At 39.5% G+C, this 27,768-nt stretch overlaps 1 protein-coding gene across 2 annotated transcripts in view; it reads right to left on the reverse strand.

Annotated features, from left to right (window-relative positions):
- Positions 1–27,768, reverse strand: part of grik2 (glutamate receptor, ionotropic, kainate 2) — a 220,370-nt gene that overhangs the window by 11,401 nt on the left and 181,201 nt on the right. The window contains exons 14-16 of one of the 2 annotated variants that reach the window (XM_034528752.1): positions 24,691–24,916; positions 5,663–5,913; positions 5,355–5,382 (exon numbers count right to left, since the gene is read on the reverse strand). In XM_034528752.1, coding sequence (XP_034384643.1) covers positions 5,355–5,382; positions 5,663–5,913; positions 24,691–24,916 — 505 coding nt within the window. The remainder of the gene's footprint in view (positions 1–5,354; positions 5,383–5,662; positions 5,914–24,690; positions 24,917–27,768) is intronic. The other variant, XM_034528753.1, reaches the window with a different exon arrangement.

Here is a 27,768-nt window from a genome sequence, read left to right on the forward strand (position 1 = left end):
TTTTATTAAAATGTTTAACAAGTGTATATCTTCTTCTGACAATGCTCTGATCTTGTGGCATTACAATATGATAAGTAAATGCAATAATCTCCAAAACACATACTTATGGCATTAACATGTCTATTAAACCTTTAAAAAAAATATTAACAGTGCCTCTATTGTATAAGAGGGTGTATGGCTCATCCATTTATAGAAATGTCCTGCTGTTATTTTTGCTCCTTTCTAATGTTACAGAAGTAATTATAACATGCAAATTGCAGGTCAAGCATGTGAAACTGCTTGACCTGCTTGAACTTATCACCAAATTTTTCAACTTGACACTTTGAGCATCATTGTGGGAAAACAAACCCATATTGTAAATGTAGGATGTATTCAATTATAAGAGAAGGCTGGAGCAATGAAAGAAATATATGGTTAATTTACACACATGATACTGATACTAATTAGCACTGGACTGTGGAAAGCACAACCTACACATTACAGTGGATCTTCATTTTTCTTAAATCAATATTTGGATTAAATAAATCAAGCTGATGTTACACCCACATATTGGTTTTCAAGTATTGGTCTTTTTTTAAATGTCATATCTGCCAGTCCGAGTAATGAGGCAACATTATGATTGAAGGGTTCTTTGAGACTAGAACTGTTCAAAAACAGTCTACAAAAGTTACTTTAAGATATCATTTTGTTTCCCCTTAAGTTAGATAGGTTCATGGTTTGCTCTAGTTTTAAGGAACAATTTTCAGTCATCATTCTATGACTTAATAACAGGGGATCTATGTTTTTAAAGTCCTCACTACTTATTACTACTCACTGCTTATGTACTTATTACTGTACCCAGCTGTGTTTGCCTAGGTTACTTACAAAATGACCAATCACTACACCATTAATACAACCACTGCCAATACAAACAAGCTGGCTGGTTATTATTGAGGGATCTTTATTTTCATATGACAACAATATTTTTTTAGCTGTTGTCATACTGTAGTTGCTTAACGTGGCAAGCATTCTTTTTAATTAATGATGCTTATATTGACTGGGCACCCATCGTAACCAGCTAAAGGTTTGGGAATTGGAATTATGTTCATATTGGGCAATTCCATCATTCACTGATTAAGTCCTGTGTCATGAGACTTTTCGAAGACAACATACAAAGCAGGGTTCCTTTGATGTCGCTAAACACAAATAACAATGTGGACTTGTGCACATCAGCATCCATGTGCACAATCCAACAATTTAATGTCTTCTATTTCTATAAACTGTAGTCATGACCTCTCCCCAACCTCAACAAGCATTTGAATTGCCTAATCTTAACTATATTTTAACCCTGGTTTATATACCAAAACCATTAGTCAAACACTATTTAAATCTAGTCGTGATCATATTTTGTTTATATACTAAGTGAATCCAACACAACATGTGACAGTAGTGACATTTGTGCATGAAACAAGAGTGGAAAGGATTTGTTGTCTGTACAAGGTTTGAAAAATGAGGTATGTTGTCATTTGAATGGACAAACCTTGAGTATGTAAAATATGTCAGGCTTTTGCTTCTGCCTGCAAGGTCCTGTTGGGTCCATTCATCCTGTCTGTCTGTATTTACCTTTTTCTGAAAAGATGAATAACCTTGTTCGGGAATTAATGCTGTTGTGGAGCTTAACAGTCACACTGTACATGCGGCATCACAACCTGCCGTATTCGCTCATTGCTTTGTTAGATATTCAAACGGGAGAAACAGGCTATGAATGTATTACATGAATTCAAAGCCCAATAGATTGAACTTTCTGAAATAAACAAACAATCACACTGCATTCAGATGAATAAGGTAATTACCTGTTAGATGATTTAAATTAGATCTGGAGGTAAAAAGTGCATTATTTATGAGGACATTAATACATCTTAATAAATATATTGATTTGGAAGACTGATTGCTAAGACAATCGCCTGTTTTGTTAATCACGGGGACTGACATACACTCCTGTAATGTACCCCAGGCAAAATAGCTGCAGGGGGTAGAAAGAAAGAAATTAACACTTTTATTGATGCCTGTGGGGAAATTCTTCTCTGCATTTAACCCATCCGTAGTTCTTAAGGAGCAGTGGGCTGCAGTGAAGCGCCTGGGGAGCAACTGGGGGTTCAGTGTCTTGCTCAAGGACACTTCAACATAAACCATGGGGAGAGCGGGGATCAAACCGGGTACCTTGTGCTTACGGGACGACCACTCTCCCCATGAGCTACGACCCAAGGGTATCTCATAATGTACATAATGTACTCCTGAAGCACCATATGATAAACTGGGAGATTTCTATTGGAATATAGAATACCTCTGACCATAAGGCAGAAATCTAGGTACCAATATTAACTGTACACTAGATGTCAAACATTCAAGTTGACTTTTAATAAGTCTCAAATTACCAACAATTTGACACACAATTCACAAATATGTTCGATTTACAAATGCACACAGAAGGATTTACAAATAAATTAGACTCACAAATGCACGCAGAACGATTCACAAATACCTTCCAATGCACACATAAATAAATTACAATTGATATAAATGTTAAAGAAAAATCACAAATACATTTCTGCATGTCTATGTGGATTTATTTATTTGTGGATCGCACTGCATTTGTTTGTGATTTGCTCCACATGTGTGTGTGGGATTTATGAGACTCCCCTGACGTGGCTTTATTCGCAAATGCATATTTTTCAACATAGACCTATCTGTAGCCATTCAGATGTTGCCCTCATTTTCAACCAATTCGTGGCTTTATTCGTGAAACAGTTAACATTTCCGCCATCCACCATGGAAGAAATAACCACTATTTCTGCTTTATACTTGTTGTGGACATCCCACACATGTCGGAACATCTAACGCCCTTGTGTTTGGGTTCATAACACCGTCCGTCGGCTCACACAGCTAATTTTTTTCACTTCGCTCTATTCACGTCATTCGCGCCACGGCAAGATTTTTTACAAGATTTACATTTATTGTGTATCCCTCCGCAAATTGCGCAACTGTAACGCTGGCAGCCTTGTGGGAAGGGAAGGAGGGGGGGGATGCGCTCATGTGATTGGTTGAAAATGAGGGCGACATACTGAATGGCTACAGATAGGTCTATGTTGAAAAAAACGCATTTGCGGATCCAGCCACGACAGGGGAGTCACATAAATCCCACACACACATGTGGAGCAAACCACAAACAAATGCAGTGCGATCCACAAATAAATACATACAAATCCACAAACAAATAGAAGAATCCACATAGAAATGCATTTGTGATTTTTATTTTACATTTATATAAATCGTAATTTATTTATGTGTGCATTGGAATGTATTTGTGAATCTTTGTGTTTGCATTTATGAGTCACTCTGTGTGCATTTGCAATTATTGAGACTAATCTGACCCCATACTATCTTGCTATATTGGTAAGCACTTTGTGCTGCATTTCTTGTATTATAGGTTTTTTAAAAAATATTATTATTGTTGTTAAGATTCACCATTGTCTAGTTTTGTAATAGCATAGAATATAACTCTGACATTTCTACATTTATAAAAAACAAAAAACAAAACTATCCTTTTAGCCGAACCCGTTCAAAAATTATATTAAAACATAATAGATGTCAACTCTTTTGTTCATAATCTAAATTATGGTGGAGAAATATCATGATTTATAAATCCAGTCAACAACATTTAAGTCCGTGTTTCAGACTTGTTCATTGGTAAATCTTTACTCGCACATCCTTTTCAAATCCTTTGTATCTGTTCAGCTACACATCATCATCTTTATAACGTATATGATTTTTCACTAGCTTTTATCTGCACAGAGAAATACTTGCACCAGCAGAGGCGGAATAAAAGCTGCTTTAAATTGATTTTTCTTCCACAAGATGCATGTTCATGGTCCCTTGCTGTATATTATGTGGTTGTTATATAATGCTCTCTAGGTGGCAGTGTGACTGCAAATCACCGACACATCTTAGCAGGTAAACATTATAGTGATAAAGTAACATTCATAACCCTGGTTGCCTTAGCCTTTACGGTTTAATGTATTGTTACTTCACTGCTGTGCTTTCAATGCATTTATTCACTGTGCTCACATGTGTCAACACCATATGTGTATGTTCATGCATGTGCATGTTAACATATGTGAGTGTTCTGAGTGTTTTCAGTTAATAGAATGATACCACAGAAGTGTCTGACTTGTCAATACAGGGTCAATAGGCGAAGCTAAAACACTGTACAATCAATACAATTAAATGTGAAAGGAAGCTGAGACTGAACTCTTTCAGGATTAGTACTGCCATTATTTGGAGGGTTCTAAACAATTCCAAACAGATGAGCTACCAGCTGACTGCTGGCTATAAAATGATGGAGGGTTCCAAACAATGGCAATAATTTGTCTTTCCTCCAATCGGGTTCCTTAAGTATTCCTTAAAAATCTAAATAACACGACAACAGCAAAGGACTCGGTCGAAGCAGCTCTGCTGTCACTAGTCACTAAATGTATTGGATGACTGTTTAAAGATTTTAGAACATATTTAGAACAACTAGATATGTCAACATCATCACACAATTCTGACAGTGTGAGCTTACAATATTTTCAATCAGCTTTCTAAATTCGTTGAATAATTTTCATTTAGTTTTACAAAATGACCTCGGTAGCATCAGTATAACGACTGTGACCCTTGTTTACACTGGTTCACAACATAATTCAGAATTTGTACAATGTGTGTATGTGGAAATTGATAGTTTGATTATTACTGAATTGTAATAAAAGAAAAAACTATCTGAATATTAAAATATATTTTAAATATTAGGTGAAATTCTTTGGGGATTTAAATATTTTGTTGTTGTGCTTGTTTCTGTCACGTTTGAATAGCATATATTTATCTATCTCTCATCATGATGAATATATATTTGTTGCCATTATGCCGCTCATATATTTTTTCCTCATTTTTGAAATTGAATGCCACAGATATGAACAGTGAGAATAGTTAGATTATAAGCAGAATGGAAATGGACAGCAGAAGTGGGGAGGTGTGTGTTTGTGAATGTGACTGTTGACGACATGGTTGATGCAGCAGAGCATGTGCCTGTGATCCCACTGTATATTACAGCCAGCCCTCCAAACCTTTTTATTAAACTGCTCTTAGTGTTCCCATTCCCTCAGGAGTGTCAGGAAGAAAGACAAAAAAACAAACATAAAAAAACAGTTTTAAAGTTTTGGTAGGTTTTAGATCATGTTAGATTACAACAGAAAAAAAAGGTTTCTGGAGTTTTTCTTGAGGTCATTTGAGATGGTGGTTAAAGTCTAGCTTGGATCCATGGTGACAGCAGAATTCCTCACGTTTCTTATCTCGTTGTCGCCATTGGGCCTAAGTGAATAAATGCAAAGAAACCAACCCTTATCTTACTGCATATGATATAGCACTGTCATTATAGTGTGAGTTTCCGCAAATTGGGAAACAAATGATTTCTTTAAATCATATATCAGAACATATATTTAGCATATATTTTGTTTCATTTTGTTAGCTTTTATAGATTTAATTTTTTTGCCATGAGGCTTTCACAGCACATGTGGCTATAGAAAGTAGAACTTCTGCTATCATTGTTGTAAATAACAAAGCAGAGGTGGTAGTCAGAGGTATTTCTTACCTTTTCAAGTTGCGCATTCTGTCTGGACTTGTAGAGGAACTCTCCCACGGCCACGAACACGGAGAGGACGAGTCCGGCGGCCAGGACAATGAAGATCCCTCCGATGTTCTGCACCCCGAGGGCACTGGCCTCCTTACTCTCCTCCTCTGGACAGCCGTTTCCTCTCCACCACTTCTCCTTCATCATGTGCAGCTTTCCTTCCTCTTGAAGCTGCAGGATGGCAATAGTGATCTTATCTCGGTACGGAGAGCCTGAAGGACCAAAAGACGTGAGGTCAGCAGGAGCAACTGACACGACTAAATCAGTGCCTTTGTGTTATCTAAGCACAGGTTTACAGAATATTGACTTTGATGGTCAGCCAAAGTTTGTTCATCTCATTTACTTAAACCTCAGGAGGCTAAACTGCCTGCTCAACCAAACAGGTAATTAAGGCAACGAGTCAATGTGTTGTAGAGAAAAGGCTATTTAGTTGAATAGATACAATACTGTGTGACTGCTACAAATCAACTAAAACACCGACCACGCTGGTGACGTAGAACGAAAAATCAATCACTGATTAATATAAAGTCGGATTGTTGTGAAAGAGAATATTCATGACTTTTTATGTACTCCGCTACAGAAATTAACTTTGTTCATTTGATGTAACCTTTTAAGTACTGGTATTTAGAAATACAGGTACTGAATATATTTTATCCACAGTAACACAAAACACATTTGAAGAATCAGTTTTCCTTTTTGACTGACTGTTTTAATTGTTATCCATAGACGCAAATCAAAGCGTACGTCTGTACAGTAGATGTACACTGATTTAGCATTGAGAATTGTTGCGTCAACACATACAAAATGCCTCAGAATACAACATGTACAAATACCTTTACTACAGCCTGTATGATATATTGTGTGTAATGTGTCTTTACTTGTTTCTTTGTTGTTGTTGTTGTCTGGGGATGTCAATGGTCAATGGACTGTAATTGTATTGCGCTTTTCTAGTCTCACGACCACTCAAAGCTCTTTAACACTACATGTCATTCACCCATTCACACCCATTCATACACTGATGACAGTGCCCATGCAAGGTTCCACCTGCCCATCAGGACTAACTAACATACAACATTCACACACCGTGGGCACAGCTACGCTTAACTAGGGGTTAAGTGTCTTGCCCAAGAACACATCGACATGGATTCTCTGATTGATGGACCATCCCGTTCTCCACTGAGCCATAGTCACCCCTTAATGTGTGCACTTTGTGTAAGCATTTCATTGTTTTGCAATACACATGACAATAAACTTAAAATTAACTGATACTATATGACTTAATTTGATGCAAATAAAGCTGAATTTTTTAGCAGAGGAGACATGATTTACATATTTTCAGTGTTAGGGTGACTGTGGCTCAGTGGTGAGCAGGGTCGTCCTTCAATCAGAGGATCGGTGGTTCAATTCCTGGCTCCGCTAGCCCATGTCAACGGCTCCTTGGGCAAGACACTTAACCTGAAATGGCTCCTGTAGCTGTGCCTACAGTGTGTGAATGTGTGTCTGAATGTTATACTGCTGATGTGCAGGTGGAACCTTAGCCCCTACCATCAGTGTATGAATGATATCATATCATTAAATTGCTTCGAGTGGTCGTAAGACTAGAAAAGTGCTGTACAGGTCCATTCATTCAACTGTGGCATTTAGGTAACAGGTTAGTAACAATTTAGTTCTTCAAACATAATTAGAGGATTTGTTAAGAAACCACCAGAAGAACCACCTTAAAGGGCCAGTGTGTAGGATTAGGCAGCATCTAGGGGTGAGGTTGCAGATTGTAAACAGCTGAAATGTCTCCAGTTTGCCAAGCATGTTGGAGAAATAAGGTGAGCAATGCAACAACAAGTGGCCCTCTACAGAGTCAGTGTTTGGTTCGTCTGTTCTGGGCTACTGTAGAAAGGTGCACCATAGCAAACTGCGCTCTGAATGGAGATATAAACGGCTCATTCTAAGTGAATGAAAAGTCAACAATTATATTATAAACCAATGAAAACATTCCATTCCATTATCCGAACCGTTTATCCTATTCAGGGCTGCGGGGAGGCTGGAGCCGATCCATGCTGACATTGGGCAAAGGCAGGGTTCACCCCGTACAGGTCACCGGGCGCATATAGAGACAGACAACAATTCTCACATTCACACCTACGGGAAATTTAGAGTCTCCAATTAAACTGAGCTGCCTCTACACCACAGTGCAGTCCAGAAAAAAAACACACTTATCAATATTATATTCAATTTCCGACAATAGATCCGCCTTAATACTATGCACTGGCCCTTTAAACAAATTTTCACTATTCAATGAATCCTGCCAAAATCTCAGGAAAATCAAATGGAAGACACTCGCTTCCCTTAATTTACAAGACTGCCCCAAATTGAATAAAATACATTTATTTATTTCAATCAAACTGTATTGAAGTATATGTATTATTAAGTCAATTATATCAAGGCTGTTCTCAAATAAACAGGACTTTCACCCAGGAGGCTGCTGTTTGTCACTGACTTATTTAATTCTTAATAATGTATATGTTTGCATCTAAAATCACAAAATGATTTTTTTTGTGCCTTTGTCAGTGCAAGGTTGATTTTTATGGCCATGATAATTGATCACTGTTACTTTTGTAATACTGCTTTAAAAACGTCTTTATGAGTACTTATTGTTCTACTATGAATCAGTGTGGGAGGTGTGCAGCTGCTTTATTTGTCCCATGCTGTTGTTTTAAAGTGTACTCCATCCTCCTTTCTTACCTCTGGAAAGCACCTTCATTCCTACAAATAGTATCCTCTGCTGTGTTTGGTGTGTTTCTATCAAAACTAGGCCTGGGCACGTTAACTCGTTATTTATGCATTAACGCAGCAAACCTATTAACGCCGAAAATAATTATTTCATGCATTAACGGCATTTATTTTTTTTGCATTGGGAGGGGCTTAATGCTGCTGCACACATTAACCGAGAACATGGAGAAATGCACTTTTATATGGACATTTTCATTTAAAATCTCTACCACGGCGTAGTTAATAAAAACAAAGTTATTTGTAACCACTCAAACTGGAGTTATCTCATCACCGGAGTACTACGAGCATGAAGTACGTCTTAAAGGCGTCACACAGTATTAATGCCAGCCAAGAGCTACCCAAACAGCCAGTGGAGCGAAACTTCGTCAGACTACTGCAGCGTGCGGGAGAACTGTCGATAAACCAACGCAGGGCAAGTGGAGAGCAGCCCGATTCCTGCAGTGAAAGAGGTCGGTCTAAGGAGCCTCCTTAGATTCACTTTGAGACGCACCGTCGATTTTTATGAAATGGAGCGGACTACAAAAATGGCGGCCAAATGCAGATAGGTTATGGGCCGCTTAAACTCATTGTGGGTAACTACTTAACCTACATTTATCTTTTTTTGACTGAGATTCTCAAAAGGAAATCCACAGGCTGTACAGACTAAAAGGTCCCTGCACAGTAAATTACAGCTGTGTACTTTCTTTTGTGCTAGACAACTTTAGCTCATTCTAACTGGGACCCTAACTACTGAACATACACAGCAATGCTGTTCCCTAATAAAAGACACATGCTTCTTCTGGTACCTGTATGTGTAATACACTAGTTTTTAATTAGGGTAGCCATCTAAACAAGGAGTCAAATTTTTGCAATTCATAGTTGCTCTCTAGCACCCCCTAAAATTTTGACCGGCGACGCCCCTCACCCAGAATGTCCGATTGACTTGAAATTTTTCACACATGTTCACTTACACCTGCTCTACAAAAAAGCCTCTCAGACCCCTAAGGTTCTAAGGATCTATGGCCCAATGAACATTTTAGGGGCGTGTCTTGTTTTTCAATGCTCATAGCGTCAACACTATTGGGACTAATCACTTTGAAACATTTGTCCTAAGTGCGCATGGCATGCCTTAACTTGAAAAATAAATCTTGTGCGATTTGAACACTATAGGGGGCGCTACAATAATTTGCCGAAGTTGCCCCGTTTTTCGGGTTTTTAGCTCGTTTTTGGCACTTTTCGCCGTTATATATTTAACGTTATCTCCCACAAAAAAAATCCGATCGACTTCAATCTTCTTTTCAGGATGATCGGAAGGCCTTGAGCATGATTATTCTGCAAAAAAAGTCGCTTTCACCCACTCTCACTTGTCGTTAAAATAATTCCAATAAAATTCCACTTTCTGTTGTTTGTTATGCTAGAGACTGTTGCTTTAACTAAACCAATCTTTCCAAAAATAATCATGCATGATGCCAGTCAAGCCCTGAACACATTTCCAAAAGTTTTAGACAGTAATATTTTCTAGCTATACGAGGTCCGATCAAATTTTTTGAGCTAACCGGTGGCGCAGTGGGATAAACACCAGTCTTGAGTGTGGGAGTCGTACATGATGCATGTATCTGTTCACATTCTCAAAGCGCCCCTACTGGCCAAAACAAATAACCCTAAAAATGCATCAGATTCACATGTAATTTACACAACTACACTTCACGTAGAGACACATGGTGCATGTATTTGTTCACATTCTCAAAGCGCCACTTACTTGTTCAATTGGACTTGCTCTAATCTGCCCCAAACTTGTCATGCTTGTTACAAGTCACGGCCTGAGGATATCGACAAGTCTAATTTCAGTCATAGTCAGAGCTCCACTTACTGGCTCAACTATACTTACGTTGAATCTGCCTCAAACTTATCGTGCTTATTACAAGTCACAGCCTGAGGATATCGACGAAATTATTCTCACTCGCGGTCGACGCGGCGCCTACTGGCGAAAGAATATCGTGGTTACGCGACAAACGGTAAAACGCACAACCGCGTTCTCGGCCGAGCGGGTCGGCGTCCCGCAGGCGCCCCCAACCGGCGCGGGTGAGCGAGGACCCATTCATTGCTGCTCGCAGCTTTAATTCATTATTGAATTTTGCGCAAAATGCAATTAATCGCTGTTAATCACAGAAAACCATGCGATTAATCTTTGCCCAGCACTAATTAAAACCCCAATATAAATCAGTAAACATCCACTGCATTCCAGTATTTTTCATTGTACCGGTTTACCATTGTGAAATATGAATGGTAATGTAAGCATTAACATTTTATTGTCCCCTAACAACAACTAATAAACCTAAAACACATCTATGGGGCTCATATCTGCAATAACTCTACCTTTATAGCGGTCTAATTAAACCAGTTGCCATGTGTTACGTGTCAGTGTTGTGTTTTCCTGTACTTTGTGTCTAAAACATTAGAATATTGGTTGGTGCTGCCTCTGTATTGTTTTGATGGACTTTTATTAGAAAAGCAGGTGAAGCCATTTTGTTTGTTTCTTTCTTAGAGGTAGTTAGCCAGGCCGAGTTTGTTATCTTGATTTCTTTTGTTTGGCACAACCACAACTTAGTAGATTTTTTGGGTTGTTTGTTAAACCGAGTGATAATAAATGTTATTTTGAAACCGTTACTCCTCCTTTTGACTTCTCACTTATTCTTTGACTGCTGCCATGTGTCGTCCCCCCCCCCCCCTCGTATCCCCTAGACCGAGAAGGGGACGTAACACCATGGTTAATCTGTGCTAATGTTTTCACTGAGCTGTTACCTTGGCTTAATAAATTAATGTCCCCAAAGAGAGCCTTGAACCGCCTTTCTCAGGTGAAGCAGTCCAGCGCCTTCCCCTGCTCTGCTGATCAAAACCAGTCACATGTCGAGATCCCTGATTAAAGCTGAAGGGTGCAGCCTTGTTGTGAACAAAAAAAGACTTCCAAAACCTCCCTGCAGCACAGCCAACACACACTGCAAAGGGTGTTCATGCAGCTTGAATTATTTAAAATACTAATACACCTATTATGGGAAACACTTAAGATGAACTCTCTGTGGAGCTCAGTGGGGGAAACAAGTCATGATCAGAAAAACACTATCAATTGGCTAGCGCCAGTGGTAGTGATCTCCGTGACTAGTAGTCAGTATGCAGAGCCAGTTTGTTATGTAGTGGACCCAAAAGACCATAAACAGTGACAATGAAGTGCAGCTCTGAGCTGTGGCCCTCAGCGGCGTGGCTGCAGTCACAAGGCTGTGTTCTCACTCTTTAACATCTCTCCTCGCCTTCATCTCTGCCCAAGGGTTTCTGCCATCTGACTATGTAGTTCAGAGCCTGCTGGCAAGCATGCTTCAAAAGGATCTATCACCATGGTGATGGCGAATGTGAATCCCACATTCATTGCCGTCTGCAGTGGATACCTTCCTTTCAGTGGAACAAGCCAATGTGTGTCAAATAAATCACTCGATACAACAAAGAAACCTTGAAACTAGGCCAGCTTTGCCTTATCAAAACAAATAGACCTCAGCTGTGATATTGTGGACTGGACCAAAGTGAGCATTGTGTCGCACAAGTGTCATAACCCACATTGACATGAGCATGAAATGGGTCCAATGCCTTCTGACCCACTGCGTTGACAATAGAGCAGTGGTGTTTCCTTCGTAAATGGGCTTTATATTAGTGTTGTGAAATACACAGCACACCACCAGACCTTCCACCATTTTCATATAGAGAACCAGATGGCACTACGAGGCTGGCTACGGCTGTGATACATCAAAGCTCCAAAAACAAGACAGGCCTTTTATATTCACTTACAAATAACGTCTCCAGACCTTAAGGATGGCAGAAGAATTCTCATTCTGATGGCAGTATCAGCTATTCATGCTTATTCAATAAATCAATGCACGTCCCTTGTCCTTTTTTCCCCATTGAAACTCTGATACATGCCTTCATCACATCCAGAATTCAATACTGCAAAAGCATTCTTTATGGTGCATCATCCAACATCACAACACATCTGTGACTGCACCAATCGGTTAATGCTAAAGAGGTTAGTCAAAACTCTTCTTTTTAGAGCTACTTTTAATGTTTAGTTTAACAGCATGAGCAACCTTATGCCTTCAGTTCTGCAGCGTCTTTTTCATTTAACTTAGTCATTCATTAAACACGTATCAGAAGATTCTACACCCATTATTTCAATTTGGAACATTTCCATACGACTTGTTTCCAATCGGGGAGGTGATGCTGAATTGTCACACATATATAGTTCTAGGGTGCATGAGTTTGTTTTAATCTAATATTGGATATATATGGATTTTGTTCCTTGATATTTAAGTGATACTGTTTTTTTGTATTGTGTTTTGGAAGTTTTTTTTTTTTCTCTGTCAGGGTCTGAGTTTTGCAGCACTAAACAATGAAAATTGCTCGTTAAATACTGTATATGTTGGCTTAATTGTGAGAATTAGAATAAGCTTAATGGGCAAAGTGTGCTTACGCAGACTCCACTGTCTAATGGCTCTCTATGTACACAGTTCCAAGAACAATGACCACCTAAACAAGGACAATAAAGCTGAGCAAGGAGTACTGGAATTAATAGGATATTGATATTGTAATAAGTTACTTAACATACGAGCTGTGGCTGCATTCTGCTCGTGTTTTCTTCATTTGTATTTTTCCTTCATCTGTTTTTTGTTGCTATTGGTTTGCCTGCTGCAGAGACATCCTGGAGTCGCTGTAGGTTGCTTGGCAACATCACAGTGACCAAAAGACCTCGATCACTTCTCGTTTTCACCCTTTGGTATTTGCACATATTTAACAAACTAGTTATAACAGGTTAATTAGTGAACTTCATGAATAGTAACGTCATATTAACTATGCTGACAGGTATCAGTCTTATTTTCTACTCCTGTTAAGTGAATCCATGTATTTCCCAAAACATTGAACACTTTCTTTAAAGCTCCTTCCTTCTTGAGTAGTTTCCAGCATATCTAGAAGAGGGGGCACAGTTCATAGTAATAAAACAACCAAGTCGACAGAAAAAACTAATGTTGGCATTGTGTTTCTGCAAAACGCAGGTTTTTTAAATGTGTTTCGTATCAGCTGTGTATTACAGTTGTAGAAACAATGCCATGTGGTTAAGATTGTGAAACAATGGCTTAGGTTTAGGCAACAACATGTCTTGGTTAAGGAGAGAAAAAGATCAAACAATTAAAGTTAAAGCAATAATGTAACAACCATTACAACTGTAACAGAATAAATAACAGTCACTCTTATGCTGCGTTCACACCAAATGCAAAGCGAATTGTTTGCGCGAGTAGATTGCAAAGAACCAAATTGACGCAAGTAACGCGCATTTCTGCCGGGCGCAATGCAAAGAAAACAAAAAACAGTTCACTTAGTTTATGTGTGAATGTAAATAGGATGCTGCGTGCATTGCAGTGATGATAGACAACATCCACTGTATGTGACAATCAATCAAATGTAGTATCTGGTTGGCTGATAGATGGAGAAATGTGCTGATGTTAATTTGTGAGTTGCATGCGTGCCCATAAAAGAGGCGCCTAATTCTCCAATTCAAAGAGGAGTGTGGAGCGGAGTGACAGGCCATGCTGAATTCTGAAGAAGACGTGTAGATGTAATCTGCTAGATCAAAGCAGAGTAACAGCGCACCGATCCCGGATGCATTGTCTCTCAATGAAGAAAGAAAAAATATTCAAATGTGCTGCAATGTCTTACACCCTGAAGATGTGTATTTTTATCCCACCAAGAGCGTCTCTCTTTGTAAGACATATAGAACGATTGGTTTTACATGTTTAGACAAAGAACAGCATATATAAACACTTACACACACACACACACATATTATATATTTGAAATGATTCTATTCCGGGGATTTTTATGAAATGGAAAGTATTATAAATTCTGTGGTATACATTTTTTTTTTTTACATTCATGCTCAACATTGTTCGATAAGTGTTCTCCAAAACGCCAGAGGGGGGGACGGTGTACAGATGCAATATTCAGTGGAGAAGCAAGAAGTCTACGAGTGATGAAACATGCAATCCTGAGGAGGAATTGTGAGTAACCGTGAACTCGTATCTAATAACAAATATTCAAGAATTACTTTATTGCCTTTGTACAATTCTTGTAAAGAAAGGAGTCAAATATTTAGAATAAGACTTGTTTATTTTCATTCTATTATATCCTCTGCCATTTTGCTTTTATTATGTTAATTCTGTATACAGGGTTCCTTCTTCTCTTTTCCCGTTTTTTTAAATTGACTTAAATATACATTTCTAAACTGGTTAACTATTTGTACACTGGGGTCTCTACAACGAGCATGTACGTAGTTTTAGCCACTTGATTCGAGGTTCTTCTCTCCATCAGTCTAAACCTGATAGTAAGTGGTCCATAAGCTGTTCTTGAATTGGGGCAATTGTCGTGACCTGCCTGATTTCTTTTCAACTGAGTAAAATTACTTTATTACACAGTACTGACACCATTCATAACATGTCTGAACAGAGCTTGATAGAAATTGTGGTAGCCTTATTTTAGGAGAAAATCAATGGATCTCATGCAAGAACACTTAATCATACGATGGGCTCATACACTCTTAACTTCAGATAATAGTAAGCGTAAAGAAGATGAATGCCACCTGTACCTACATGAGCGCCTTTATGAGGACTGTAAATTAGCATAATAACATTAGTGCCTTCAGAGATCCATAAAAGAAAGTCTATAATTTTAACAGCAGAATTAAGGGACCCGCTAAAGCCAACAAATGGAAGAAAATCATTCTGGTGATAATGCTGTGTCACCTGAGAGTCTAATGTCACAGAAATAAAGAAAAAATGGAGCTTAAGTGAGAGTTCGAGCTGAAATTAATTTCCTGATCTAACGCGACTGCTCCTTATTTCCTGGTCTAATGTGACCGTTTTGTATCTGTCAATCTAATGTGACCACTCCTTATTTCCTGGTCTAGCGTGATCGCGTCTTATTTCCTGGTCTAATGTGACCATTTCGTATCTGCCGGTCTAACTTGACCACTCCTTATTTCCTGGTTTAACGTGACCGCTCCTTATTTCCTGGTCTAACGTGACCATTCCTTATTTCCTGGTCTAACGTGACCGCGTCTTATTTCCTGGTCTAACGTGACCATTTCGTATCTGCCGGTCTAGCGTGACCACTCCTTCTTTCCTGGTCTAGCGTGATCGCGTCTTTTTTCCTGGTCTAATGTGACTGTTTCGTATCTGCCAGTCTAATGTGACCGTTTTGTGTCTGCCGGTCTAACGTGACCACTCCTTATTTCCTGGTCTAACGTTAACGCTCCTTCTTTCCTGGTCCAATGCGACCACTCCTTATTTCCTGTTCTAACGTGACCGTTTCGTATCTGCCGGTCTATTGTGATCGTTTGGTGTCTGCTGGTCTAACGTGACCGTTTCGTGTCTGCCGGTCTAACGTGACCGTTTCGTATCTGTTGGTCTAACGTGAACGCTCCTTCTTTCCTGGCCTAACGTGACCGCTTCGTAACTGCAGGTCTAACGTGACCACTTCGTATCTGCAGGTCTAACGTGACCGCTTCGTATCTGCAGGTCTAACGTGACCGCTTCGTATTTGTTGGTCTAACGTGAGCGCTCCTTCTTTCCTGGTCTAACGTGACCACTGCATATCTGCCGGTCTAACGTGCCCGTTTCGTATCTGCCGGTCTAATGTAACCTTTCGTTATTTTCCTGGTCTACCGTGACCGTTTTCCTGTTTTCAAAGCTTTCTCTTTTTGCTGAGGCAATTTCTGAGGCCTTAGGTAAGGTATTGATTTATTTTATTTACATAAAATTATCTTTTTGGGGAATCTTGCCATATCAGTTGGCATCATGGCCCCTTGATTATCCTACGTCAGGATGGAGTCCAATCGCCAAAGACTTTGAACAATTAAAATGTTACGTATATGTAATAAACAAAATTTCAAATCTACACAAGTCTCCTGATTGAAATGGTTCCATATGAATAAAGTCTCACCACAGCACGGCCATGATGACTGCAACGGGAAAATCATTTAAGATTTAATATTGATATTGTAGTGTTATACAATAACATCAATAGCCTATTCAAATTAATGGTGATATCGTTAGACTAATTACATACATTATATCAGCCTATATTTTAAATTGCAGTGTCAAAGAGAATAATGTCAACATAATAAACAAAATACACATTCCATTAGTGAAGAACTGCTAACAGCAGACTAATTGACGCTTAAAACAGAAAATTATAAATACCAGAAATTGGTAATCAGGGAAATCCTTTAAATCACTCGAACAAACCACTTTAGAACACATTTGTTCTTACGAGTTGTTCTTGTAAGGCCCAATGTGTGTCTCTGAAGCCAGAGTCTGTAATTTCCTGATTACATTTAAATGATATATTCTCAAAATTCATTATTTATCTATTTTATCCATTATTGCAGTGGCCATCACACCAAATAACATGAATCAAATGTGGACCTTTTCATTGTACATCGTATGCTTTGATCATTTGCACGAGGCTATTCCTGTCCCCAGGAACCTATTTAGAACCCACGAGGAACCTCCCAACAAACCAGCTTTTAACCATGAGACCTGTGTTTGACTTTGGATGTCCAAAAATGTTGATGTTTGAAAACTTCACTGTAACTAGTGTATTTAAGCCCAAACATGATGTTCTTCCTAAGCCTAACTCAGTGGTTTTGTTGCCTAAAGCCAACTTACGTTTTGTAACATAATGTTGTTTAAATAAAAAAGTTCTGCCGAACAACACAACAGAAAACGGAAAATCTGACTGATTCTATTTAATTGTGTGACTATTTCACAAAATGCCCTGGGACTGTTTCATCAGAACCAGCTGAGTGTGTCACACTTTGGATCAGTCTAATAGGCTAATCATGACATCCATTAAGATTTAAGATAAAAGGCTCAGTATTCTTCAGATTGTCACCACCATGTCTCATCTTCATGGGGGTGGGGGTATATTCTCAGGACTCATGGAGTGACTATACTCATGAAAAAGTATGTGGTCTAAAAGCTAGAGACTATTATGCGTCTCAGTTTTTCCTTTTTTGTATCCTGTATCAAAATCTCTCTCCTCGGTCATATGGCATGTCATCTCCACTGTATAAGTTTGGAAAATTTGTGGTAAATGTTTTTAAATGAAAGGGCCTCCAGAAAATGTATGCGAATGCTGATTCCTCAGTCTGTGTGTAGTCTAATATCCTTTCGCTCTCCATCACACACATCCCGGAGTGTGACCGGATGGTGGGGGTGAAACCGGCGGGGGGTTGAGGTGGAGTAAGTCGCCGCAGGTCACAGCATTGGAGATCTTCTATCTCACAGAAATGTATTCATGACCCTTCCTGTTTATGAGGCGGAGCTGAACAGCCCGGCGGCAAGAGGCAGCAGAGACGACTGGAAGGACAGCAGCCTGCTGACAATCAGCACAGACACTTCCCCGAACCCTGTTTGATTAATGCAGCCTAATGAAGCTAAATGAAGATTGATACTCATCAGGGAGCGAGACAAAGAGAAAAGAAGGATGATGAATAATGCAGAGCCTCCTGAGACTTCAGTCAGGGCAGAGGAGGAGACGGTGGCTGCTCAAGCTGCCGGCTCAAAATTGGCAAATACAAGATGTGATGGTAGTGACTGCATTTAATGCCTTTAAAAAAAAGTAAACATGGCATATCATCAAAAGAAAACAACTAATATTGGTAAGAAGATATTTAAAACACAGTGTCCCCAGCTTCAGGTCCGAGCTCTCTCCGCTACAGAGCATCCGGTACAGTAAAACCTGCCAAAACACAAGCTCAAAGAGCTGAAAAGAACAACACTTATCTTGACCTCACACTATGGTTATGGAGGGCAGACGTTCCTCTGTCTGGATCCCAGCAGACGGCAATGCTGCTGTCTCTAGGACAGATGTGAGACATTGAATGACCATGATGAGGGGAATATATTTGCTTCTTAATTGTTTGGTTTTTCTTCAGTATAAATTCGGGATGGCTTGATACCACTTTCCCCACTTTCTCACCACAGCATGATGGTATGGATCCACACCCGGTTCTCCTCCAACACATCTATATATATGCCTTTTCAGATATCGAAAACTATAAATATCAGAAATTGTTGAGTGAATAGAAAGATAGATAAATGCCTGTCTCAGTTTTGCTGCGTTTGCCTTATTATTGGACGTTGCTAAACATACTAATTTCTTGATCGTCGTAAATATTTACAGCTCAGTTCACGGTAATCTAGCCGGTAATATTGGTGGGATATCAAAGTGACAGACAGACGGGTTAACAATCATCACAGTTCTTATATAGTTGCATTCTGTTTGTGTCATTTAGTTAGGTTTAGGTTGAGTAGATTGTCTGTCTGTGTACAGACTATTTAACTACTGAACTACAAGTCAATACAAGCAAATGCTGTGCAGCCAAACATTCTTCCGACTCACACAACTTCAGTGGATGATCAAAGGGTCCAAAGATATCCAATATAGGAGGCATTATTTGGCTAAAATCTGTACATAATGATAAACAATTGATGGAATGTGGCAGCCAACGCAAATTCTTGTTTTGGCCCATCGAGATTTTACCCAGACTTACACAAACAGAGAAGACCAAAAGTCAATAGACCCCCGCCAAAATAATATGCCTTCTGGTACTATTACGTTCACTCTGCTTTCACTTTCTGCTGCTTCCCCCTCGCAATGTACCAGCCTCCACGGTCACTGTTGTGCTGGGCGACTGTTCGTTCTAAACAACAACAATGGCTTCTGAAGAGGTTAGTGTTAGTGCTAAAATAGCATCATTTATAAAAAAGAAATGTACACTTTTATTTGACGTGTATAGACCACGTCATGTAAATTAAATGTAAAAAGAAGTGATGCAAGAAATTAGTCCCAGCTGGGACATGGACACTGGTCTCCTCCTTCCAAACCATAGTTATAAACCGCAGGGCTAAAGACCCAGTTGCATGAATCATAATTTTTTACTAGAGTATGTTTATAACTTTAGAGAATAAAATGTGAAATGTTTTTCAAGTAGGTGTTTCTATGACTACATTCTATGACGACAACTTCCATTTTCATAGTGAATGGTGTTTTTTGCCGCTGCCGACTTTTGGTACAGTTTAGAGCATGGATGGTTATTTTTAAATTAACGCCTACCAAGTTTTGTATTTCTATGTCAAACCTACTGCGAGGGCTGCTTCGTCGAAATTTTACGAAGGTTTGTTGAAATTTTGTAAACTTACCAAACAAGATTTAAACAACTTTAATTACTAAGGTATTTAGGTTGTACTGACCACATTTTAAGTCTGTACGATGATTTACCTAAGAGGAGTTGAATAGACTAAAGCATGAACAAATTGACACAAAAATCACACACAAATCAAAATAGCTGATTTTAGGTTGCGCTGGGGGTGCTTAAATTAATATTAGTAGGGGGCGCTATCGAGCCATATTGACATTCTGAAGCATTACAATCATATAAGGTAGCTACATCTTTGACTTTAAATGTGTGTGCTAAGTTTAGTTATGTTTCAAGCATGTTACATTGGTTTATTCGGTCACGGCGAAATATCTAATTTGCCGATGCTCTGACTCGCCACCCTTCAACGAATCCATACAATCTTCGCCGTGAAGCATTATCAAGGTCTTAAGTCTATTCTGACACATTTTGAGAGGGATCTGATTAATCTGTGAGGAGAAGAGTATAAAAGTAGAAAACCTGTAACTTTCTGTTGCCACTAGGTGGCACTATGACCAGAACTTAAAATGATAATATGGATGTCTTCAGTGTCAGTATGTCATGACATATGAGAAATATGTAGCAGATTACATAATGTATGGCCCAGTTAAAAAAACTTGGCGAATGGTGTTCTTTTGCCGTAAAAATTTTGTAATCCCATAATTTTCACTGCTAAGGTCTCAAGATCATACTGTCCGACTTTGGAATGAATCGGGTTTAATCTCTAGGAAGAGTTGGCTATTTTACAACTCCCCAAAAGGTGAAAAAAGGCTAAATTTGCGATTGATTGCAGCGTCACCTAATGTTTAAATATTATGAAAATATTAGGGTAGATTTAGGGAGGCCATGTGGACATAGGCTAGCAATTTGGTGAGGATAGGCCACGTGATTTGGAAGTTGTGTCTCTACATATTAGGCCACACCCCGTCAAAGTTCATTAGTCCATATCCTCTGAACGCAATGAGATATCAACAAGATTTAAAATAACCGTTGATGAAATTGAACCAATAATGAACCACAGAACTTTTTTTAAGAATCGGACCAAGCGTTTAGGAGAAAATGAAAAAAGTGTTTTTTACAACATTCAAAATGGCAGAAAATCAGGTGCATTTTATGGCCACCAAATTTCAAGTCAATCGGTCATTGTTAGCAAAAAGCGTGGGCTTTCTACCTCAAGGGGCCGCTTTAGAGAAATTCTTTAATACCCAAAATGCGAGACCCCCAAAATGTTGTGTGTTTCGCGAGTCCTGAACTGCATGTCAAATTTAACAACTCTGGATATGATAAAGCCCCCAAAAGGGCAACATTCCTTAGAGAAAATAACAATAACTCTATGAAAAACAATAGGTTCCTCTATGACGAAGTCGTCACGAGGACCCTAATAACTACTTAAGAATAACTACTGCACTTCTCCTGACACAAACAGGATCCATTGTTGTGCTACAACAGCCTTTCCTATGTTTCAATATTGTTCTGAGAATCAACATAAGCTGCCAGTAGAGGTTTCATGCAGTAAACGCACCATTAGAATGAGCTATGACTAACAGCTGGGGGGTGAACTAAGTCTGTCCATTACGGAGCTGAGGGAGCTGCCAAGAGGCCGATCACTGAGTGCTGTGGCTCTATCATGGCCCAAGTTCTAATGCAGGCCGACACCTACTCTCTGTTCAAGTCAATGAGATACATGCTAAATGGTCCGGCTACATGGGAATACCGGCTGCATATGGTAAAGGGTACTAAAAGGGTAGGATTAGCAATTTAAATACCTTGTTCTGACTGCATGTGAATGGGCCACCAGGGAGCAATGATGCAAACACCCCTCCTTTCTTTGGTACGGACAATCTGTGTGGTGCACAAGCTGCCACAGGCGAGGACTCACTTCCCCTTCATCCCACTCACCCTCTTAAGCCTCTTTTCTTTCTTCCAGTGGCATACGCACGTGCACATGTAGAATATGAATAGATGTATACAGTAATCTAGGCATGAAAGCAGACACACAACACCAAACTGGGAAACACACACACACACACACACACACACAGCAAACCTTCAAAAGGAGCACATCAGTCAAGAAATGCAATCACCCAGAGCAAATATACCCTAACCTCCACTGTTTTCACACACAGCAAAACAGTCACTCAAATTACCTTGTGTGGCTGACCAGCAGAGCATACACAAACAGCAGCAAATGACCTTGCCAACGCTCACAGTCCCAGAGGACACTTCCCTGATTTGTCGGGACGAAACAGCCACAGGATGTCATCTATTCTCCACATACAGAGATTTCTGAATGCGCATGCTGATAATATTTGTTTGTTGCCAATTGTAGAAAATGTCGATGAATGTGACCATTTTCATCTCAAAATGTCTGGGTCTTTGGTCTGTTTTTATTCTAGTGGTGATCTCAGATACCAAAAATGTCAGGCTGAGTTTTGGAGTATTTCCATTTGATAGAACGATGGAGCCATAAGTAACATGGAGTCTTGGGTGTGATTACTGCTACAATGAATAGCTGTAATCAGGATACTCTCAGACAGTGAGGATAAAGATGATTTAATAACCTTTACTTCAAGTGAAATAAAAGAGCCAAGACTGGATATTAAGGGTAAAGTTGAACATGTGCCAGACAATCATGGATCAGTGAAAGCTTGAATGTGATTCACCACACCACTGTGAAAATATAGTGATGTTCTATATTAAATTCAACAACAAATCTTCTAAAAATACCCAAACCAACAATATACCAATCAAACTAACGAGCATTGAGTGTGTATCAAAGCCTGATGTCTATTCTTCCTCTGCATCATAGAGCTCCATGAAAGACATGTCCCTTCATCACATACACCGTCCTGCTGCCACAAATACACACTATAGAGTTCTAAATGTGGATAAATCCGCCGCTATAAGTCCCAAACAAAAGCACTATTGTTCCTTTCCTAGTTCTGGGATTTTTCATAGTCTGCTTCCTGTTTTATTTTTGTAAATTCGCTCTCCTAATGTGTCAGGTCTGGTTTGACTTCCTGCCCTTGTCTGTTTTCCTGCCACGCCCTTATGAGTTTCACCTGTTCCTCATCAGTCCAGCTGTCACCTGTCCCCTCCTTTCCTTGTGTCTGTAGTCTCTGTGCCCTTCTTGTCTTTTGTCACTTTGTCTTGGTTGCCACATGGAGTTCTGTTTGCTGTGATCTGCCAGCTGTACCTGCCTACTTTTTGGAAACTTTGGGACTTTGTGTTTAATTAAAAGTATCATTATTCTCTCTGACTATGACTCTGCATTTGGGTTGTCTCTGCTTGTGGTTGTCCATCAGGTGCATGTGTGACTCTCCTTGGTTCCCCCATGTTCCAAAGAAACGTAGAAAAAGTGCCTAGGGTGGCCTTCCACTGGAGGAAACGAGATGCAGTGCCCTACATGCTCGTAACCTTTCTGTGCGCTGATGTACCACCACATGCAGCTGGCTTTTAAGGTTTGAGTGTCTGCCACTGATCTCAAATGTTTTCAGGAACTAGTTTCTTTAGATAATTTCAACAGCAAATCTAAAAAAGATTCAAGAACAATTGCCTTGTTTTTCCCTTTTTATAATTGGTGAAGGAAGGGTTCATGTCATCTGCTGTACAGCCTGCTTTCACTACCAAATGATCTAAATAAATCACAATCAGATATGTGCAAAGACACTTTCACTGCAGGTGTTACAGACTGTATCAGCAATTCTGTATCAAATGAATGCTATATATTGGCAAAAAGATAACTTCAGCATCACCGTCCGTTTCCTATAGTATGTTCCTAATGTGTCCCAGGTGCTTATTAAATGAACTGAAAACATCCGTTATAACATGCCTTCCATGTAGCCAGCGCTTTCAAGCTTCAGATTCATTACTCTGCATTCATTGAGACGGCATGTTGCTCAAAAGCCGTGTTTGCAAGAGGCACAAACACTGCAGGAACTACTTTAGGGAATGAACATGATTCAAGAGCAGCCTTTTGCATGAGGTCATCATGTGAAGTTGTCTGCCAGTTATAATTCTGCAGGTACTTAACCAGAGTGTTTCTTTTCACTGCATTCATAACAGGATTATGACAATCTGCTGCTGAGCCCCATAATCAAATGTTGCACCTCCAGACACACACAGTGTAATGTTCCACCCTCCCCATTCCTCCCACTATTTATGTAACACCATTTCTCTGCCTGCAGGAGATAGCCTCAGGATTTTCCCTGCTAAGTATTCCTCCACATGGGTTACCCTTAGGAATGTGTGGCTTTAAATGTGCAATAGAGTTGTCAACATTCTATAGAAATATTAATTATCTTACAGGAAGAAACCAAAACTCCTAGAATTTATTTTACGGGTCTGTAATTTTGTAATAGTTTTTCAAAAAATTGTCAAGATGTTTCCTGAAAGGCTGGTCATTTGGTTGTGATTATAGGGAAAATTGAGACTGATCATATTTTTATGTTTTCACCTCATTGGAGGATGTTTGTTTGTTTGTTTGTTTGTCAGCAGGATTAAGGAAAGAAATACAGGCCACATTTTCAAGAAACTTGATGGAAGACTATAGCATGGGCCTTCCTCCCTCTTTACACATTCAATGTGTGGAATGTTGCATTCAGTGCATTGATGCTTTTAATCTTGGAACAAATGTGAGTACATTATGCTAAAAAACATGACAACGCTCGTCCTATGCAACTCCTGAGCTCATACATGCTCTGCGCACCATAACGGAGACACCGGCCGAGTGGCCACCATGACAGCAGTGAAGGACTCTGGTCCTGTTGGTGCCTACTGCAGCGCCTCTTATTGCAACACAAAGAACTGCAACTCAATAACTTTGTGTAGCCCGTAGTTTTTTTAATGCACATGTAGGGCATGTTGCAGTCATGAGGGTTTCTGATTTTCCTCAGCAAAACACGGTGTGTAACTGTAGCATACATACCCATCGGGGTGCCGACCCCGTAGGCTTTGGAGTCAATGAGGCCTCCGATCTGGGTGAGGTTGCAGTTGCGCTGGGTGACAAACTCAATGGTGGTGGACTCCATGAGGAATGCGTAGTCTGAGGTGAGCACCCGGTGGATGCCTTCGTCGATGTTCTTCACCATCACCGAGTGCCTCCGACTGCTCATGAACTCCCACATCTTATCATACGTGGAGATCTTGGTTTTCTGTGAGGAGACACAGAAGGGCATCATGAGTAAAAAGAGAAACTCAGAGACGGCACATGCATTCATTTTAAAAGCCACACTGTGGTTTGCTGTGAAGGGAAATTCTAGGTCGGAGGTTAATGAAGAATTACTTTTCTCTCAGCAATGTTCTGAATGATTTAAAGAAACAATGACAGGCAGAGCCCTCATTTAAATACTGCCAATACAACAGCTCCATCACGGCCTGCAGGACTATTTGCATTAAATAATTTTCCAAATTTAATTAGGAAAAATGTAATTTGCTTTAACTTTTTTTTGCAGCTGCAGCGGAGCTATATGCTCTCTGTCTGCCTCAGTCATTTTCGCTTGTGAGGAGAATGTAGGCTGAAGCGGACGAGCATACTAAATAGCAGGAGCAGTGTGATTTTGTATGACGTACATCTCTGCAGTCTGTGCTGCTGCTATCACCCATAGTTAGGATCAGCAGCGGTGTTGTCAGTAGCGCTGTGCTTCACTTTCTACACCTGTAATCATGGAGAAAAAATCCAAGAGCACATTACTCTCCAGGGGAGCCGATTTGAAGGCATTTTTGAAGCCATTTGAAACCTAATTAAGTCACATCTTCAAGGTCCTGCCCGCCATTATTGTGTGTAATGACTTTTTGTGGCTGGTCGATATTTTAGATCAACTGGGTGATTTGCGGAGTGCCTATCAGAATCTTTCGGAGTCACCCTTGACAAATCAGGCGATTGAGCATGCAAGCTTCAGACTGCTGATAAGGCGAGAGCAACGGCTGTGAATACACGGAGAGTCAGATAACCACCGACGCTCCAAGTCAGGCAGAGAGGGCGTCCCAGAGCCTCGACACAGGGATTCAGAGCCGATTGTGCTTCAACCATACGAGAGATCTTGGAAAGCGCAATGGGTACATGCCATGAATGGCTGTCAAACCAAAATAGTAACAAGTCTACAAACATTCATCCATAGCATTTCAAAATGTGTGACATCCTTTTTGTTTAGCCAAACTGAGTCAGAATATTCTAGCAATAGCAAAAACCAGCTTTCCGCTGTCTGATCCTTTCAAGTCATCACCTAATAAAGTTTTCATGAGCCTGCCTCCGTCGAAGAACGCTCACAGTTTGTCGTATCTGGAAAAACTGCTGGCTAATCCTGTCATCAAATTTGAAATGGCTGTAGATTAGTGATGCTTTACAATCTGTAGATTGTAGTCATGCTTTTTGTTCTGCAAATCACAATCACTGTTCACAAGAGCAGAAAGGCCCACAGCAGTATGTTAGGCAGCATTGAGTCATGTGGGGTGATGGGGTGAAAAGAGCCAGCCAAAACCACTATCAGCCTTAGTTAGATCAACATGGTGAGTGAGTAATCCTCTCCATTACTGCCTGGGCGCATATTTACACTGTATTAATTGATTTGTGTAATTTATGTAATTGCTTACACTAAGACACATTCAAGATGGACAGGATGGCATCTGGAAGTGTATGAGCCTTCTACGCAACGTTTGCCATTTCAGTGTGGGTTCGTGAAGGCAAGTTATTCATTGTTTAATGTATACAATATCACCATTTTAACACCAGGATAAGATCAATATCTCCTAAATGCTCCTTTCAAATACAATTAATTAGCATCAAGATTACAATTTGCATTAACGAATGCATTGTGTATCCATCTTTCATTTCTTTTCCCTAACATATCTAATCTTAGCAAGTAGTATTGTTGTAATAAAGCTTTCATGGTGATGTTCAAGCAACTCAAAGCACTAATGTTAGTGAATGATGATGGTCTTGGCTACAGATTGAAAGGTTCAAATCCACAATGAACCTGCTCTGTTATGCATTATGCTGCCTAAATCAGCAATAATAACACTGTTAACTTTACATGACACAGGGATTTCAGTTGGGAGTCTCCTCCTTTGGCGGGGGGAGGGGGGATACAATCTTACTCACTACATACAGAGGCTCCTCACACACAACAAACTATGATATAGAGCATTTAATTAAAGATTAAAAGTAATCACATTTCATGGCAAGTTCAGTTTTTTGGAGACAATACATTCGTCATAAATAAAGAATTTACCTAGTTATCAACTCGGTAAATTTAAAGTTTCTAAATCTGGCAGCATCTGACAATCACAAAGATGGACAAGTCTGCTGTCAGCAGAGTGACACACTTTACAAATATAACACTATAATATTAGAGAAATATGAAGAAGTTCAACATATAATTCAGGCTAAAAAAATAACAGCGTTAACCGATTTACATTGTCATTCATATTGAGCATGCTAGATCTGACTATAATTTGCCGTGTGCACTCCGTTTAATTATTGTGTTGCTAAGATTTATTCAGTCTAAATTGAAATCTGAAATCATAATTCTAAACGCTAAGAAGATTCTCTTCCATTACTTATAATCACCCACAGCGTACCTTAAAGTAACTGGAGCAAAGTAACACTGCATCCAGTCTGTGACTGTAAGACACGACTCAGACATGTCACACTGGAACACACGGCCCAAGAAGCTGACACACGTAAGTGCATATATGATATGAATATATGAGGAGAATATATACTTTTATTCTATATAGATTTTTTTTCTATTTCATCCCAAGTCCTTTCACACCGCCAGGGTTTACAGCTGATAGAATATGGCTAACATATTGTGTCACACCATAAGAATCAATCTGCATCACATTAATTTCACAGAATAAACACATGTAATTATAGTCAGAGCTATCATGCTCCAGATGAGACAATAATGTTATAAATCCGTTTATTTACACATTCGCACAGTCTGCGATTTATTACCCGCATGTTCTTTGTATTTGTGTATTATTATCTAACAATCCATAAATC

The sequence above is a fragment of the Cyclopterus lumpus genome, chromosome 25, assembly GCF_009769545.1.
Source record: "Cyclopterus lumpus isolate fCycLum1 chromosome 25, fCycLum1.pri, whole genome shotgun sequence".
Lineage (NCBI taxonomy): Eukaryota > Metazoa > Chordata > Actinopteri > Perciformes > Cyclopteridae > Cyclopterus > Cyclopterus lumpus.